General features: G+C 48.8%; 5 protein-coding genes across 5 annotated transcripts; 4 read left to right on the top strand and 1 right to left on the bottom strand.

Moving 5' to 3' along the window:
* Positions 1–5166: 5166 nt before the first annotated feature.
* On the bottom strand, positions 5167–8364 carry AGABI2DRAFT_118399 (hypothetical protein; the record flags this gene model as incomplete). Its single annotated transcript, XM_006461454.1, has 12 exons — positions 5167–6111; positions 6161–6366; positions 6422–6631; positions 6680–6776; positions 6831–6922; positions 6975–6984; positions 7037–7612; positions 7668–7679; positions 7738–8042; positions 8087–8186; positions 8237–8290; positions 8347–8364. 12 exons carry the CDS (start codon positions 8362–8364, stop codon positions 5167–5169), a joined length of 2625 nt encoding a protein of 874 aa, XP_006461517.1.
* A 67-nt stretch (positions 8365–8431) lies between these two features.
* AGABI2DRAFT_136509 (hypothetical protein) lies at positions 8432–10882 on the top strand. The gene is made up of 6 exons (XM_006461453.1): positions 8432–8545; positions 8596–8807; positions 8856–8991; positions 9036–9730; positions 9778–10206; positions 10256–10882. Exons 4-6 carry the CDS (start codon positions 9339–9341, stop codon positions 10776–10778), a joined length of 1344 nt encoding a protein of 447 aa, XP_006461516.1. The 5' UTR covers positions 8432–8545; positions 8596–8807; positions 8856–8991; positions 9036–9338; the 3' UTR covers positions 10779–10882.
* A 3-nt stretch (positions 10883–10885) lies between these two features.
* Positions 10886–11869, top strand: AGABI2DRAFT_222295 (hypothetical protein). Its single transcript, XM_006461452.1, has 2 exons — positions 10886–10924; positions 10970–11869. The coding sequence occupies exons 1-2, from the start codon at positions 10899–10901 to the stop codon at positions 11793–11795; spliced, it is 852 nt and encodes a 283-aa protein (XP_006461515.1). The 5' UTR covers positions 10886–10898; the 3' UTR covers positions 11796–11869.
* Positions 11870–12064: 195 nt separating this feature from the next.
* AGABI2DRAFT_118396 (hypothetical protein) lies at positions 12065–14440 on the top strand (the record flags this gene model as incomplete). Its single annotated transcript, XM_006461451.1, has 6 exons — positions 12065–12167; positions 12219–12335; positions 12391–13710; positions 13759–14003; positions 14055–14177; positions 14225–14440. 6 exons carry the CDS (start codon positions 12065–12067, stop codon positions 14438–14440), a joined length of 2124 nt encoding a protein of 707 aa, XP_006461514.1.
* A 638-nt stretch (positions 14441–15078) lies between these two features.
* AGABI2DRAFT_118395 (hypothetical protein) lies at positions 15079–17614 on the top strand (the record flags this gene model as incomplete). Its single annotated transcript, XM_006461450.1, has 7 exons — positions 15079–15116; positions 15180–15340; positions 15392–15490; positions 15545–16864; positions 16917–17173; positions 17226–17348; positions 17396–17614. The coding sequence occupies 7 exons, from the start codon at positions 15079–15081 to the stop codon at positions 17612–17614; spliced, it is 2217 nt and encodes a 738-aa protein (XP_006461513.1).
* Positions 17615–17858: the final 244 nt, after the last annotated feature.

Here is a 17858-nt window from a genome sequence, read left to right as displayed (position 1 = left end):
TCGGCACCTGTCTCGTTAGGAACGACTCTGCAATGCAGTTCATCAAATAAGGGTCAATGATGAAAGGCAAGCCTGACCATATTGGCACTGATCGTATAGCGATTCTGCATATCCTTGATCAAAGTCTAGACCGAGGGAGACCAAGACATCTCGGTCAGGAAACGACAACAGTTTTCTTCTCCTCCGCTTTCAACGGCTGGCTACTTGTTACCAATTAGCTATTATCGATCGAAGATTTCAATATCATAGCCCATTGAAAGGCCTTCGCCCCGACTCAAAGCATCTATGTAAAACGTTTGAAGCCTCTCAAAGCCTCTCGCTTTTTTCAAATTCCCGGAGTAGGTCGATACTCTCGTATATCGATTTTTGTTAACGTTGCGTAGATAGAAAAGGCACACCAATAAAATCCGAAGTATATTTAAATTTAATCATGGTCCATCGACTGTGAATTGAGTGCTATTGATAGGCTTCCAAGAACTTGATGTAACTCCTTGAAAGTTATGGTTTCTGCTAGGAAACCACATGATCATCGGAAGTGGCTATTGATGATTCTTGGCGCGATATGTTTAGGAAGCATGGGTTTATCGTCCGAGCAGTTGGTTTTGACCGAGAGCACTCTACCAACACTGAATTAGCTCGAAACTCGTTACTCGAAATTCATGAACTAGGCAATTACTGTTAGATCTAGATCGTATGCAGTTGAGGGTCATGGTAAGTAGATTTATACTTGTTCACCGGCCCCTTTCAAAGAAACAAGTTCGTGTTCCACGTTCTGTTATTCACTTGCTTTCTGTTCGTTGCACCGATCGGGTCGATGCGGAACGATTATTGGCTAATAGAGATATTACCTTGGAAACTTCGGCATCACCTTATCGGAGTCACAAGATCGAGACTCGTGAACTTGTTGTTGTACAATTTTTTCCTACTACTCGAACAGGCCCCCAGGTTTCACGTTGAATGTGAACTGCGGTCCGAGTCGGCGCACTCCCGGCTGTCGCAAGGCACATTACTCGAGAACCTGTAGGTGCGACATTAATAGGGGCACTTGACGGCCCCTGTCAATTAGGGAACTTATACATACAGTACTATTACAATCATGTCTATTAGCATGTCGATTGTTATAAGCAACAAACCTACCTTCTTCGACTGGGCCATTGACCGAGGTGATGCAAGATTGCTATTGATACGAGCCCCCGCGAAACTGACTTGCCAATTCCCATGATCAGAATACGCCGGCTCATTAACCCCTCCTTTGCAGAGTCCGCTTTATAACTTATTAGCTAGTACCACTCTCATACAGGATCAGTTAATTGGACTGGAGAGATTGGACTCTCAAAGAAATATCCTCAGGCACGTATCCTTACTAGTATCGTAATGAGGCAAGTTGAGAATTTTGAATGATTGATCGATCCATTGGCGGCGACGGTGATTAGGTCCGTTATTCTAGATAAGGACGACCCTCCGATAGGGAAAACGGATCTTATAGAGGGATGTAGCTAGTGATCTGAGCAATGAATTCCATTTCTGCGACGGTATTTTTACTGATGAATGTTCGATGTCAGCGATTTCCCTTTGATCTTAACCATGGGCGGAAAGAGGAGGCCACTTGTGGCCCAGCCTTGATTTCTTGAATCATACTATTATCCATCAGCGATAAGGAAATTACATGCCAGCAAAAAATAATACTTTAGAGTGCGAAGTTTTGATGAACGACTAGACCGTCTAGTAATGCCAATCAGAAAAGGAAACTCGAATACGAGTACATTATTCTGGGAAAAGAGAAAGCTCGTATGACACCCGTGTGCTGGAGTTTCGAATTCTTTGTGAACTGAATCGCTTGCTGGTGTACGGATACAAATTATACTAATGTTCATTCTCAACAATATTGATTGAAATGAATAGAATGCTCGACACGAGTCGGCCGGTTTAGGAGCCCTAAAACCCCATCCCTTTGGTCCAGTCGCCTTCAGTTATGAATTCAGAGTAAGGAAGTCGCGGACACTTCAACGTCACTATTAGTTGTTTCTTGATATGAAGAAATTTTTCGCGATACGTTTTAATCTATGCTTGAAAGGATAACACTTGAAAATACGAATGAAAGCTTCGATTATCAACAGACTTAGGTAGTAAAAGGCTTTCATTAGTAGTACTACCAAGAATCTGTCTGCCTTTGTTTTCATTATACATTGCTTTCAACCGCGTCAAGTCACTGGTAATGAGCGAGTTGGAAATGTCATCATTAGACTGCATTGCGCGGATATCGGTGCCTGCCGACGGCCATGAATCCGAGGGTACAGGGTTTTACGCTTGGACTTATCTACCAGAGGACGAGAAACCAGAGAAATTTGAAATAAGGAATAGTGAATTCAAGCGAATGAATTTTACATTCGACAGGATATATGGATAATGCCTTACATTGTTTCCACTACGCCGACGCCGAAGTTCATCCAATTGTATCCTGCCTTTAGAGAAACACGAAACCTAAATTCAAAGTTGGTATGCCAGACCGTTGGCCTTTCCTCGTGCCCTATTGTTTTGGCGATTTATTATGCAAATTCAGGCAGGAATTATTCCGTGAAGTCATCGTTTGCCCCACTAATTCTGAATGGCGAAATAACTCAAAATTGATAAAATTTTGAAGGAATTCACAACGATCCGGACTTGTTATATCGTGTTTCCGATTTGCAAGCCAATCGTATTACTGATTGAAGATAATGTGAAACCATAGCCAAGGGATAGATAGCAAGCAACCATAGAGCCGCCATCGATTGTCATTCATGATTGAATGAGCTGCTGGTAATCAGAATAAGAAAATTTAATGGGACCATGATCATGACTCGGAGATCAACACTATCAGTGACCGCATGCAGGGACGTTCCCATCGACAAACCGCAGAATAGTCATGATGCTGTTACATCGGCAGCGGGAAAGCTCCAAAGCTCCGGGTATCATCGACTGCGCGCGGAGCTTGTGTGACATCGCATCACAACATTGTTGGCGAAATCATTGCTAGGATCAAACTGGTAAGTAGCTTCGAAAATCGGGACATTGGAACCACCAAGCATGCTTCAAGTGATGCCAACTTTTTTACTAGTATGGAATTGATATCAGGAATGAATTGCGAGCATGTGTGTCGTACGAGAGGGATGACGTTCCATTCCATCCATAATTCCGCCACTCCAGATGATTAACTCTGAAGAATGTCGGAGTCGTCTATTTCCGAGATACCGGCTATACCACCGGGGAATCTATATGTGTCAGAACCAAGCGCCCAGTATGGTCGTTGAGAGGAGTACGGTCTAATTTTGCCGACAGGAACACTGATCTGGTCTACCTGCTCGATTGACTTTGCTCTCGTCACAACTACACATAATTATAAATTTTGACCGCGAATCTTGTTCACGGTGCATGAATAGGAACATCGAGTGTACTGAGTAGGAAAAGGGATCGATCATTAGCATCTCATTACCCATTATGTACGCTGCTGAATGGTCCGCGTCTGAATTTCCCGATCAAACTTGAAGAAACTTATTTACTGCGACATTACAATGAGGTAATACTATAAAATTCGAGTCCATGAGCCGTGTGACTGTAAATATGATTTGAGCAGTAAATGGCCAACAAGTGTCCAACGTTATTTTACTGTGGTACAGTGATATGCCGTTCATGAAGGGGATTATGATACTCTAGCGAGTTTTGATTCCAGTGCGCAGCGAGAAATCAAATAATATTTTGGAATCACAGGGTGTCCAGGACCCCGAAACAAGTGGCATCACAGGGCTAGCGGTAAAAGGAAGTGATGAGTGCCCATGTCCGGATCCTTCTGAACACGTGTTCATCATTGAACCAAAAGTCCGCGAATCCCACTCTGATTTAATTCTTGTCTTAATCCGCCAAATCGCTCAGGGGGCCTTTGTGTGTTCTCTCGGAGAAGAAAATAAAAGAAAGGCAGAGAGCCCTTCTCAGACTATGAAGATGTTGTTGTAATTTCGTTTCAGGTCCCCGCGTTTGAATGTGTTTGACGAGAAGCCGTTATGGTATGTTCTTTGTGTTCCACAGCCTCATTGTCAAATAAACGACCCTGAGTGTTATCTATTTGACAACTAATATGAGAGTTTACGTTACAAGTGCGGTTCTTTTGTTCTCAATAAGGGCACTGCCAACCTCAAGTGAAGCTCTTTGTTCGGGATCAGATCAGGAATTATATGGAAATTTGGAGTGAAGGTAGTGCTCAATCGAGAGAACGAATGTCTTTGTCTATCAATTTTACCCTTAGAATGAACGGTCAAAACATGTTATTTGGATGGATATTATTCCATGCTTCAAACGCGTTTTGTACGTACAATTTTATGCCCGAGTTTCTCATAAATCATGAACGGCGCGAAATTGAAGAACAACGCAATCGTGTATCATGTCATTCTGCCAAAGAACATTCCGTTCAAGTTTAGCTGCGGAACTTGTGATGGGATTTGTGGTTGTAATTCAAGAACAAGAGTCATAAAACTAAAGTAGAACAACAGAAACGGGAAAGGACATAGCTTATCCCGCCGCCGCCAAGAACGGCGATAAGCTCGAGTGTTCCACTGAAGACTCCAAAAGTTCGATGAATATGGATAGTACTTGTTTCTGTCGGCTGCGGCGCTGAAAAGAGTTTCTAAAACGTTACTTCTGAAACTCAAGAACTGCCTTTGTCGTACCGAATTCCGAAACACTTGATTAATGCAAAAACAAAAACCAAAAGGAAACTTTTGTTCCTCGAGCGACAAGAAGTTTTAGGACCTAGGGCAAGCAATCTATGCTCCGTTATATTAAAAGAAAAAAACGGGTTTCCCCTGTTGGGACGCCACAGTGTCGGAAAGTTTCGAGATGTTAGGTTGCTTTCTAGGAATGATATCCACGCGGAAACATTTGACATGCGGCGGAGAAGCAAGCAAATAGCTTCTTGTCCCTCATACGCCTTTTTTGAAAATGCATCAATTTCTAGCCTTGGTCACATTGTATATTATTACCCTCATACTTCCTGATTTGATGCCATGAACAGCGGAGGGATCCTTTCGAGAAGAAGAACAATATAAGTGATACATTTAATTTAAAACAACCTCATAAACAATATGTTAAAACAACTACATAGAGATAAAAACGTTCATAAAAAAACAGAGTTCGTCATCATCTTCCTTGATTCGAATCATAATTAAATCCTTCCAATAAACCTGAATCAGCCATAAACGAACTCCAACGCTCATCCAATCTCGAATCTCGAGAAGCAAGGCCCAAGTAGGCAAGTTCTGCGACATCCTGCATATGATCGTAAGTAGGTTGTTGTTGTTGTTGTTGTTGTTGTTGACGATGGGGTATATGGTGTTGTTGAGGAAGAGACGAAGGATAAGGGGGATACATATACGGCGCAGCAGGAGGAAGGTGAGAAGTATGTGTATGCGTCACTGAACTCGTATACGTCGTCGACGTAGAAGGTGGTGGATAATACGCCGGGTGTAATTCAATCGTACCAATCTGATCTTCGTGTTGACGTCGTTGAACACGATAATCACTAGGTAATGCATAAGGCTGAGATACCCGAGCAGGCGGATGAAGGATAACAGGATCAGTCGACCATTGAGAATAATCCTCGGAAGTCGAAGGTTCAATCTGTTGCGGTGGCCGTTGCACTGGTCGTTCAGAAGGCACGTAAGTGTATCCAAAGTGAGTAGGTTCAGAGTGTTGCCACCCATAGATCGGTTGTTGACATGGTTGTGGCGGCTGCGGCTGTCGAGTGTGTTGAGACGATGATGAAGGTTGTTGGGTCTCCTTGGACTTGCGGTCACCTTCACCCTTGGCAGCCGAAACGAACCTGGTATGACCAGCAAAGATACTCAATTCATCATGTTCTCCGGGAAGATTACTCCAACCATCCCCGGCAGAAGAGGCTTTAGCATTGGCCAGCGCATAGCGCGCTTTTTCCGCCAGCCTAGTTAATACAGGAAGAGATTTAAGGGCGCGGATACTGTATTTTGAAGCTTTAGTGAAAAGAACCAAAGCTTGTTCGAGTTCTGCCATTGCGGATTGAGCTAATGGAGAGCGCGGACCACGGGTAACAACTGTTCCAAAAATGACCTGAAGAGAGATATGATACCAGAAACATCGGCTATTTGAAGCAACTTACGGCGGCGGTGAAAGCAAACGTCCACATGGTCCAAAAGCGGGAACATGAATTGGGAAAGAGATTGAATTGTTCGTCGATGGATTTGAGAATGGTGAGGGCCGCACGATAAGCGGCAGTGAAGGATGGAGCATAAGCAGACTTGAGAGGATTGAGAGGCTGTTCTATCATGGCCTGGGCAAAGAAGCTGCGATGCATATACATGAGAACTAGAATGACAATTAGGGATGGACATGAGGGGAGGGGAGAAAAAGCGGCCCTGACCGGTCTCTTTGATATGATCAAGGACACATCTTTGGAAGGAAGCGCCAATGTCGTTTTTGGAGGGATTGGATAAACCCTCGGGTAGAGGAAAGTCGCGGACTTTACGGTCGAGTTCCATGATGGTGGCATAACTCGGAGCCTCGGCTGTGAGGGTACGAGAGGTGACTTCTGCTACGCATTCGGAAGCAAAACGAAATTGCCAGACTTCAACTAGAAAAAAAGGTGAGGGTTTGATAGATTACAGTTTGGAGGACATACAGCCGGCTTCTGATTCGTCTGATTCATTATATTGGAGAGGAAAAGCGCAGTCGACGTAAGGAAGCGAAAATGAAGGCGGACGTCCGGTATTGAGACTCTGTGAAACAAGATTGAGCCCAAGGAGCACGAGGTGAGGCGAATGGGTGGTCACCTGCCAGACGTCAGCGACAAAGAGGTCCCAGAAAAGGATGCGGCGTCGCTGGACCATCTTCGGAGATAAGCCCCATCGGGCGCTGTCCCTGTCTGAGTTGTTCCCATGAGAAGAAGCGAGAGATTAGATGGGAAGAGAACATACGAAGACCAATCTAGTGGATGACGTGAGCGGTGATTAGGACAAGTGGGGGGCGAAACACCTACAGTCTGGGAGAGATGGCTTGCGAGCGTGATCAGGGACCACGTCATTTCCATACTGGTCTCGCTCTTGAGATCGCTTCCACTCATGGCGTTGTAGATGCTCATGAGATGGAGGGTTTGGATGGTGACAATCGAGGGTTTTTCTAGAATGGGTTGAAGGGCGAGGGCGGCTCGGGCGAGTTGATGAAAGTGTTCGCCTTGGGCATTGGAGGGTTCAGCCTGGACCAAAGCGCCCATGGCGAAAATCATAAAGAGGAGAGCGAGATCGTGAGGACTGCTGTAGTCTTCGCCCGGAATCGGTTTCTGTTTATCGTAGATGACGGGGAGCATGTCATCTTTGAGCTGGAGTTGAGTGACGCCGTGAAAGATCCAAGAGACCTGCTCGAAATAGGTGTCTGCCAAGGCGACGGCACGGTTCCAGGGGGGAAGATGGGACTTGATAAGATGTTCGACGTCAGCTGGTTGACCCATGGGAGTGAAGGGGAAGGATTGGGAAAAGAGGGCGAGTTCCGGGAGGAGGGTGTGGGAATCGGTAGGGAGGGGAGCTGAAGCGGGATTGACGGCAGGATCGATTTGGGCCTGGATGGGAGAATATGAGTATACTGGGTGACATGCGCAGCAGCTGTGTGCTTACGAGGAGGAGGGACTGTCGAGGGCCCGGGTGAGAGGGAACGATGGAGAAATGATATAAAGAGAAGACGGACCTCTGAACCGCCTGTCGGGCCAAAGAAACGAGAGATGCCATGGGTAGAGATGGAAAGGGTGCCAAAGGCATCGATGACTTGGGTGGCGGTGGGGTCTTCGAGCATGGGGGCGGGGTCATCGTCGTGGGTGTCGGCGAGGAGATCGTCGGCGAGGAGGGGGTGTGGTTCGGAGGAGAGCTGGGCCTGGAGGGCGGCGAGGGCGTCCTCGAGGTGGCGAACACGGGTGGTGAGGTGGGTGATGCGCTGGTGGAGATGTTCGGTGGCGGCGAGGACGAAGCGTGTGCCTTGACCCGTCGACAGCGAGCCTGGGGGGTGTTAGCTGTGAAATGATGAACATCAAATCACGCACCATTGGGACAGAGGGACACGCAGCCGCGACGAAGACAGGACTGGCAAGGAATTTTCTTGTCGCACTTGATCTTGAGGCGGCGACATTCCGCGCACGACACCTGCAAACCTGAGTCAGACTTGGAGCTGGCGGATCATCGCCCGTGCTTACTTCGCCTGCAAAAAAGTTAGCCGCAGAGTCTAAGACAGCGACAATCACTCGCCTCTGTTGCGTTTCTGTTCGAGATCGCGCTGGTGGCCTTCTCGTCGCACGCGCTTTACTGCTGGTTCAGCAGGCATACTTCAGACCTGCGATTTCCCCATTCGTCATGTCCTCCATCAAGGTGACCCTATTTTTCACAGCCCACTCTATCGTCACTCATCCCACAGCGCCAGTCGTTTGAAGAGGTGGCTATCACAGCCGAGGGAGTGCCCTCGGTTGATTTTCTGGCGGCATCAGAGGGGATGCTCCAGATGTTTGGTGGGGGAGACGCGCTTCTAACTCCCTGGAGATGACTGACCTCCTATCAGACCGTCTCGGCCATGGCGTCTTTTCCTTTATTCAGGCAGACATCCGAAGCAACATTGCAGTCTGCTCCAGCCTTCTCGTCGTGATTCTCGTCGCTGATGGGGGTGTTGCAGGGCCTCCGGGCGCGTCTCAACGCTCACCACGACCCCACGCTCGAGGCAGTTCTGGCGTCATCAGACGACCATGCGATCAGCTGCGTCGTTCTCCTCATCAGGTGTGCACCAAGTCTAAACGGGCTACTACATGTATTAAACAGTCAAAGGGGCTTTCGGTACGTCTGCCGAGCGCTGTCGATACTGCAGCAGCACCCCGAGCTCGAGCTCTATGTGTGCTTTAAACGCGCGTACGATCAAGTCCTGAAACAACACCATTCTGCCTTTATCCGTACATTGGTCGCGGTAAGTGGTTTTTTTTTTCCAAATCATAATCTCATTCATGATAGGTGGCGATCCGTGCTGCACCGAGTCGTACCGAGTTTTACCGTCGGATCGGACAGGGGGAGGAGGAGGAAGAGGTGGCGAGGGCAATGGGGCGATGGGTGGCAGGGCTGGAGCGGATAGTGACACACATGTCGCCACTTTTGCCTTATCACTGACTTACGTCCGAGTGCAATGGATGGGCAGCCGAATGGGGTAATCGAAGGAGGGTGTGTTATTAATAGCGTCTCTTCTCCCGCTTTTAATACGCGGAGTTTCAAAATATATGTTTTCTAGCAAGGCGAGCCAGCAGCAGCACCGCAGCGTGAATGTCCCCCTCTCCGCCCCCGCAAGAGTACGAAAGCGGGAAAGTCATCTGCCACCACTGCGGCGACCCCGTCCCCATCCGCAACGACGCCAACGACTTTACGACTGACCACTGGGACGCTCATCGTCGTCAATGCCATCCACCACCCCCGGTCATTTATACCCCCGAGTCCACCGCCGACGCCCTCGCTCACCCCCCTGCCAAACGCCGACGAGCCAAACGCACCGAGGACGAGCGCATCCAGTACCTCCGCTCCGATCCCTACGTCGCCCAGTTCGAGGCCTATCGCGTCCTCTGTGCCTCTTGCCACAAGTGGATCCGCCTCCGACCCAACTCGACTTATTGCTCTATTCCCTGGGATGCCCATCGCAAGTCTTGCCTCGCCAAAAAAGTGTATGTGAATTGGTCTTGTATTGATTTACCTAACCTCGATGTTTTAGGAACAGCAAAAATGTGTATGCCCTCGAGGAGCGCAACAACTTGTTTGGCAAAGATCCCGATGTCCGCAAATTTGATGCGGAACGCGTGCTGTGCAATCTCTGTGACAAGTGGATCGATGTTCCCTCGACCGATCATCTCCAGGCCGTCCAAAAATGGCTACAGCACCGCGCAGACTGCCAAAAGCCGTCCGTCGTCAAACCACGCCGTCCCTCGCCTCGTCCGTGCAGCCCAGAACCCCCCCAGCACGAATCTCGTCGCCGCAATGCTGAACAGCGTGCGGCCACCCTCCGCGCCGACAAATTTATCGGCGAGGTAGAGCCCAACAGGGTCTTCTGTCTCTTGTGTCAAAAGTGGGTCCAACTCCGCCAAGACAGCTCCTACTGCGCCTACCCCTGGACCCAGCACAAGCGCAAGTGCGAAAAGCGACAGTGAGTGTGTGTGTGTGTGTGGTGTTACGTCACTCAACACTTTCCCCAGTCAGCGAGACTCGAAACTCGTGTCAAAACGACCCCTCTCTGACAGCTCAGATTCCGATGAGCTCGAGTCCACCGACCCCGAAGACCGACGACGGCCCCCGAAAGAGGTCGAACGGTATATTGCTTGGCTTCAGAGCCCTGCTCGCTCCAGGAATCCTCCGCGTCAGCGTCGTCGGTCGTGGGACGAGGACGCCGATGCCGACGGCGAAGCGGACGAAGACGACTCCCGTCCGTCGTCCTCTCATCACATCGTCCGGCGCCCGCTTCCCGTCGGCCTCGCCGATTTAGACTCGCCGGCCGGCCGTCGTTCGTTCATCTCCACCTCCATCTCTTATCTCTTTGCTACGACGTACGAATCGACGGATGACATGTCCATCTCTACCCTCCTCACCTATCTCAACGCTGCCATGCCCCAGGACAAACACGAGGACTTTGACACCTCCGAGGTCGTCAAGGCCACCACCGCTCTCCAGGAGCGGGGTCGGATTGTGCTCCAGGGTGATATCCTTCGTTTATGCGATTAAATAATGCTTTGCTTTTTTTCTTGGAACACACACACTTTTCTTGTATCTTGGACTACATGCTGTACCATACCATAATCGAATACATCACTGTTATGTAAGCACGCTCTTTTCCTTTCCACAATGGCGGACGCCTTTTCGTATCTCAGGCCAGTCGTCCGTGCTGCATTTCACTTGTTACTGACTTTTCACAGGCGGCCGTCACTCGGCAGCCTGCTGTGGGCGCAGTGGCTCAGGCTGCCCCCGTCCTTCCGCAGACGCCTCTACTCGCTCCTCCTCAAATTCGCCCGTCCTTCCTCCAACGGCCCCGACCTCGTCAAGCTGCCTTTGGGGCTGTATGCAAAGACGGGCCCCAATCCATACGCTGTCGTGCAGGAAGCGCTCACGCTGCAGTTCATTGCAGAGTACACGTCCATACCCGTCCCACACGTCCTCGACCTCTTCAACGACGGACTGCTCATCCTGTCACGAGTCCCAGGCACCCCCCTCTCACGCTCGATCGACTCGCTCTCTCCCCCTCAGCTCACCCTCGTCGCCGATACCCTCCGTGACTGGCTCGGTCAACTCCAATACCTCCATTCGCCGTTTGCTCGCCTCGTCTGTGGTTACCTCGGTGACGCGTTCATGTCCTACCGCATCCACACCACACACTTTGTTGGACCGTATCGAACGCAGGATGTCTTTCATGAAGAGGCATGTTGCGCCATGACAGACCAACATGACCCCAAAGTCCGCTCTTTGGCTGCCATCATTCGACAAAAGAGTTATGACATTTCGTTTGCACATGGGAATCTCGCACCTGAAAACGTGCTTGTCGATCGAAACTGTAAACCCATTGGGTTGGTGGGATGGGAGTGTGCGGCTTGGATGCCGTCCTATTGGGATTTGACGGCTGGCGCTTGGACGAGGAGGAACAGTGCTGCTGAGATTTGGGCTCATGTCCTCGTTCGATGTCTTCCCCAATATACGGATGAACTGAGGATCGAGCGCGAGCTGTGGAAGACGTATACCCCTTATTGATTTTTGCTTTGTCTTGCTATCGCTATCTTATTAATCTCGTATAATAATAATCGCATTACCTGGTTGCCTCCCTTGATCGAGTAACATGCTCGATATCCCATGCGAACAAGGCGAATCCGCATTCCTCGGATGGACGGCAATTTCTTGATGTGTCGGTGATACTAAGTCGCGGGTCAAAACTGTTACAATAGGCGCCGTGACCGTGAAATGACAGTCATTGGTGGGAACACTGCCTTTTCCTTTCTATCATTCCCTCACCCGCTGTCGCAATGTCGCAACACTCACCCTCTGTTGTTGATCGCACAAAGAGTTGGCTCAGGCTTTTCAAACGACAGCGATCTCCATCAATTCATCCTGATCAGCCTCATTCCGGTACAGGCGACTTGGCTTGACTATCAAATACACGCTAATATAATATCATAGGCTCTTTTGCAAACGCCCAGGGCGTTATCGTTAATGGTGGTCAATTCATCGATGTGGGCGATATCAATGAATTGAAATTCAATTATTTCAACACTGTCATTTCAAGTAGGCAAGCAGGTGGGTATCCTTTCGTGTTGCTCACACAAACCGAGCGCTGACTTTGTCCTCGCAGTTTTCGAATTACTGGAACCCTATACATGCTTGGATGCGACGAAAGACTCCAGCGCTCGATATCCGCCACCAAGGTGCCATCCCGACACGCGTTTGAAGATCAGGGAAAGACTCATGAGGTGGATTGTGTACGAGTACGATGAATGGAAAATGCTCTGGGTTCGTGGTTCTGCCGGTACAGGGAAATCCGCCGTTGCCCAGTCCTTTGCTGATTCCTGCGAGGAAAAGGGAGTTTTTGGAGCGTCCTTCTTTTTCTCCCGCACCGCTCGTCTAGACAAGTTCGAAACTGTTGTGCCGACGCTTGTGTACCAGCTTGCTAGGAGTGTTCCAGAGTATCATTCCTTCATAGTACAGTGTTTGGCGAATGACCATATCCTGCTACGAAACTCGCCACCCGTACAATTTCGCAAACTCATTGTTGAACCGTTTGCCACCCTCCAATACCAGTGCCCTCGTAGGCCAATTGTCGTTATCCTGGACGGCCTTGACGAGTGTAAAGGAGATAATGCTCAACGAGAGATCCTTGATATGATCACCGATGCCATCCGCACGAACCCGGATCTCCCACTTCGCTGGCTTATCTTCAGTCGTCCCGAGGCTCATCTCAAGAACACATTCTCCCGATTGTCGGAATGTGGCCGCGAGGAGCTGATCATTGACAGAGAGTGTTGGGAGAATGTGGAACGATACGTCAAAGATAGACTCGTCGAGGTCAAGGCCACATACAACGATATGATACCCGCAGACTGGCCTCCGCAGAGCAAGCTTGAAGAGCTTCTTGATGCAGTGTCGGGGCTCTTCATCTTTGCATCAACGTGTCTAAATTACATTGACGATCCAGAGGAAGCTGATCCCAGCTCTCAGCTCGACTCTCTGTTATCGTTTGTGCGTCGATCGCAAGGGGTCGTGTCCAGGAACCCTCTGGCAGCGCTCGATCTTCTCTATTCCCGAATCCTTCAGGGTATACCCCCCAACATATTTGAGACGACGTGGATGATTTTAGCGTATATGTGCCACCGAAGTAAACTGGATGGACATCATTTACTCGCCTCAGCACAGGCACTCTGCAACTTTCTCCGACTCGACCAACATGATTTTTACAAGGCTGCGCGTGGGCTCTACTCTGCCATCAGCGTACCAGGACCAGGAAATGCCGCTAAAACCCAACTACAATTTTATCATGCCTCATTCCACGACTTTCTCCTCGATTCTCATCGTTCCGGAAATTTTGTCATTGGGGAATCCAAGGCGCAAGTGACCTTTCTACGATCGTTCATCTACTGGTGTGAAGTGGATTTCACCCACTTTCATGCCTGTGACGGTAAGTTCTACTCTGGAAAAGTCTGAAAACCAGCCTTACGAGTTTCAGAGTGGAATTTTGATAAGGAACACAACCATGGTAGTCTCCCGGGGCTGACGTGGGTATCTGGTGAAGACAATAGATTGCGGCTCTCAAAGTCAATCGTGGTGTTTCTTGAATGTGGCTTATCTGACGATATGCTTGACATACAATGGGATGGCGTGGATGACGGTCTTCTCTCCCAACTTTCCAACGTCGATTTCAGGTTTTGGATACCCAGCTATGTTTTTTTCGTTGCCATACTCTGCCGACTGGTGATTCTATCTCGAATTTCGATTTTATTGTCTGTACTGACCTTTACTTAGGACCCGTCAACTTCAGTTGTGCGGATAGAGCCGTCTAGCCCCACGGACTATCAGCTACTAAAGTATTTCAACCTCGTGATAGGGGACGGTGTTGCCAAACAAGCTAGATTCCCTCTTAGATATGTAAGCCTTTAAACCCGGTGTCCAGCTATACTCTGACCTCCTACTAGTACCCCCCTAAATTTGAATGGAATCGTGAATTTCTCTTCATTGGGTACGGCGTCAAGTCAGTGATTGCCTGGAGGACAACGTCACCTCACGGTCAATGCATGCATTCCCTTCGGAGTGACCGGGAGCCGACTGAAGCGCAAATATCTGCCTATCGTAAAAAACTTGATGATTTGTTGAAGTGGAACGAAGAAGAAGCCGCATTGGCGATGGGTTAAGTATGGTATCACGACCGATTTCCGTGAATCTTTTATCAAATTGTATTTGTATGCGGAGCATTTGATTGCAAGCCTTTTTGTTACACGATGGAGATGATTCCCAAATTCCAATTACCTTCAAGCTGCATAGTTGAAGTTATCGACTTACGTTGGCACTCCCGTCCCCTCTCAACCTGGCGACACCTCCTGCGCTCGCCCAACGTCTCGCGCATGGTAATACTTACCCTCACCGCTTATACACGACCTTGGATAGACGTGTTGAAGTCACAAGACATACAGTATAGTTTCAAATTCAAAAACATGAACATATGTTTGATGACTGCTACTAGACGGACGAGAAGAACTAAAAGCAAACCAAATTACACGCTAGTATAGACCGTCGGGTCCGTTTGGCGGAGATGAGATAGTGTCCTGCAGAAATTCAAAATTTGTTCGTAAATCTCTGATATCGATCTCGAAGTCAAGGAGGGTCACGTCGTGAGGTGTATTATGTAAGCAAGGAACTGAAGCCGAAAGTCAATCCCCCCAAGTCTACTTTTCTCTTCTCCGTTCATTACTCTCCTGGTCACTCCGGATCATGACCAGGCATCTTAGGCGATTTGCGTGTATGAACTGGGTAGCAGTTCTGGTTCTGAACGATGACCGACCTTCAAATGCGGCGCGAGGTGGACACGAGGTCTCGAAACTGTTACAATAGCGCTGTGACGGTGGTAGGATTCTTGTGAGAAAGCTTTTCAAGGGTCGTCCCTGTCATTTGTCGTCCCCTCACCACCCCCATCGCTGCTGCTCGATTCTCGACGTTTTTACCCGCTCCCTCTATTGTTGATCATACAAAGAACTGGCCCAAGCTCTTGAGCCCTCAATTTCTATTGATGCGCCCCGATCAACAGATTGGTATAGGTAAAATCACGCTTGACGTCGCTATCAAAACCTGCTAATGTGAAATTTTAGGTTCTTTCACGAACGCGCATGACTTTACTATCAATGGTGGTCAGTTCATCAATGAACAGATAAATTATGTCAACATTATCCTGTCAAGCGGGCAAGCGGGTACGTATTCTGTCGTGTTGCTCATAGAAGCCAAGCCCTGACTTGTCCCGATAGTCTTCAAATTATTGGAACCGTATGCATGCCTCGATGCCACAAAGGACTCCAGCGCTCGACATCCGCCACCAAAGTGCCATCCCGACACGCGATTGAAGATCCGGGAAAGACTCATGAGATGGCTTCTGAAGGAGTACAATGATTGGAAAATGCTCTGGGTCCGTGGTTCTGCCGGTATCGGGAAATCCGCTGTTGCTCAGTCCTTCGCTGATTCTTGCGAGGAGGAGGGGCTTCTTGGAGCATCGTACTTTTTCTCCCGCACCGCTGGCCGAGACAAGCTCGAAACCGTTGTGCCGACACTTGTATACGAGCTTGCTAGGAGCGTCCCTGAGTACCATTCCTTGATAGAACACCGGTTAGCCAAAGACCAACTCTTACTACGAAACTCTCCACCCATACAATTTCGGAAACTCATCGTTGAACCGTTCGCCACCCTCCAACACGAGCGTCCTCGAAAGCCAATCGTCATTATCCTGGATGGCCTCGACGAGTGTAAAGGAGAGAATGCTCAGCGAGAGATTCTTGAAATAATCACCAACGCCATCCGCACGAATCCTGATCTCCCACTTCGCTGGCTTATCTTCAGTCGTCCCGAGGCACACCTCAAGAATGCATTATCCCCAATGTCAGAATGTGGCCGTGAGGAACTTATCATAGACGCAGAGTGTCGGGAGAATGCGGAACGTTATGTCAAGGATAGACTTATCGAGATACAGGACACATACAATGATATGATACCCGCAGACTGGCCTCCGCAGAACAAGCTTCGAGAACTTCTTGATGCGGTATCGGGGCTCTTTGTTTTTGCGTCTACGTGTCTGAATTACATTGGTGATCCAGCGGAAGCTGATCCCATCTCTCAGCTCGACTCTCTGTTATCGTTCGTGCGCCGATCACAAGGGGTTGTGTCCAGGAATCCCCTGGTGGTTCTCGATCTTCTCTACTTTCGAATTCTTCAGGATATACCCCCCGACGATTTTGAGATGACGAGGAAAATTTTGGCGTATATGTGTTACCGACGTAAATTGGATCTTGTGCGTAGACTTGACTCAGCGCAGGCGCTCTCCAATTTTCTCCGACTCGACCAACGTGGATTTTACAAGGCCATGCGTGGACTTTACTCCACCATAAAAGTACCGGAACCAGGAGATGCCGCTGAAACCCAACTACAGTTTTATCATGCCTCATTCCAAGACTTCCTCCTTGATCCTCACCGTTCTGGCAAGTTTGTCATTGGGGAGTCCAAGGCGCAAGTGATCTTTCTGCAGTCGTGGATCTACTGGATGGACATTGATGCCACCCACTTTCACACTCTTGATGGTAAGTCCGAGTCTGGAGAAATCTGAAATTCGACCTTACTTAGCATTTTCAGGAACGGATTTCAATGAGGAGCACGAGCATGATAGTCTTCCCGGTTTGGCCTGGGCATCTGAAGACAATCAATTGCGGCTCTCTAAATCAATCACGGCGTTGCTTACAATCCACTATCTTTTCTTTATGCCACTTTTCTTTTTGCCGCAAACGCAATGGGATGGTGTGGATGACGGTCTTCTCTCCCAACTCTCCAACGTTGACTTCAGGTATTGGGTGCATGCTTATCCTTTTCTCATGGCCTTACTCTGCCGACTGGTTATTCTATTTCCAATCTTAATCTTATTTTTTGTACTGACCCTGTACTTAGGACCCATCAACTTCAATTGTACGGGTTGAGCCGTCCAGCCCCACGGACTACCAACTGCTGGAGTATTTCAACCTCGTGATAGGGAACGGTGTCGCCAAACCAGCTAGATTTCCTCTAACATATGTAAGCACAATAACCCGATGTCCTGTCATAGTCTGAACTGTGGCTAGTACCTCCCTCGGGATGAATGGATGCGGGAATATTTCTTTATGGGTCACGGCTTGAAGTCAGTGGTTGTCTGGAGAACAACACCAGGTGGTTCACAACGTCAGCAGATGCATTCCCTTCGCAGTGACCAGGAGCCTACTGAAGGACAAATATCCGAGTACCGTAGTGATCTTGTCGATTTGGAGTGGAATGAAGAGAAAGCCGCATTGGCAATGGGTTAAGTACAGCCAGGAAATTGTTACGAACTGTTTCCGCGAAGCCTCTATTACGAGTCCTTAAGACTCATTCTTTACCCTAACTGTATTACCAGTCGGACCTACCAGTAGTACCATCTGCATTGCCTAATAACCTTACCCAGCGAGCATGCCCCATGCTCATGCCTTGATGGCGGCTGCCTTTCACGGTAACCATGCCCGGATAGGGACGTGGACCCTTGATCCGCACCTTCCTGATTCTGTACTTGGA

Source organism: Agaricus bisporus, assembly GCF_000300575.1.
Source record: "Agaricus bisporus var. bisporus H97 unplaced genomic scaffold AGABI2scaffold_6, whole genome shotgun sequence".
Classification (NCBI taxonomy): Eukaryota; Fungi; Basidiomycota; class Agaricomycetes; order Agaricales; family Agaricaceae; genus Agaricus; species Agaricus bisporus.
The sequence above is the reverse complement of the archived record's forward strand: the minus strand, read 5'-3'. Positions and strand labels throughout refer to the sequence as shown.

Excerpts from the sequence above, each read along its gene's own strand:
- AGABI2DRAFT_136509 (XM_006461453.1), top strand. The coding sequence starts at position 9,339 with ATGTCCCCCTCTCCGCCCCCGCAAGAGTACGAAAGCGGGAAAGTCATC. Across the intron at positions 9,731-9,777 it reads TCTTGCCTCGCCAAAAAAGT|GAACAGCAAAAATGTGTATG; the intron begins GTATGTGAATTG and ends TCGATGTTTTAG. Across the intron at positions 10,207-10,255 it reads CGCAAGTGCGAAAAGCGACA|TCAGCGAGACTCGAAACTCG; the intron begins GTGAGTGTGTGT and ends CACTTTCCCCAG.
- AGABI2DRAFT_222295 (XM_006461452.1), top strand. The coding sequence starts at position 10,899 with ATGGCGGACGCCTTTTCGTATCTCAG. Across the intron at positions 10,925-10,969 it reads GACGCCTTTTCGTATCTCAG|GCGGCCGTCACTCGGCAGCC; the intron begins GCCAGTCGTCCG and ends GACTTTTCACAG.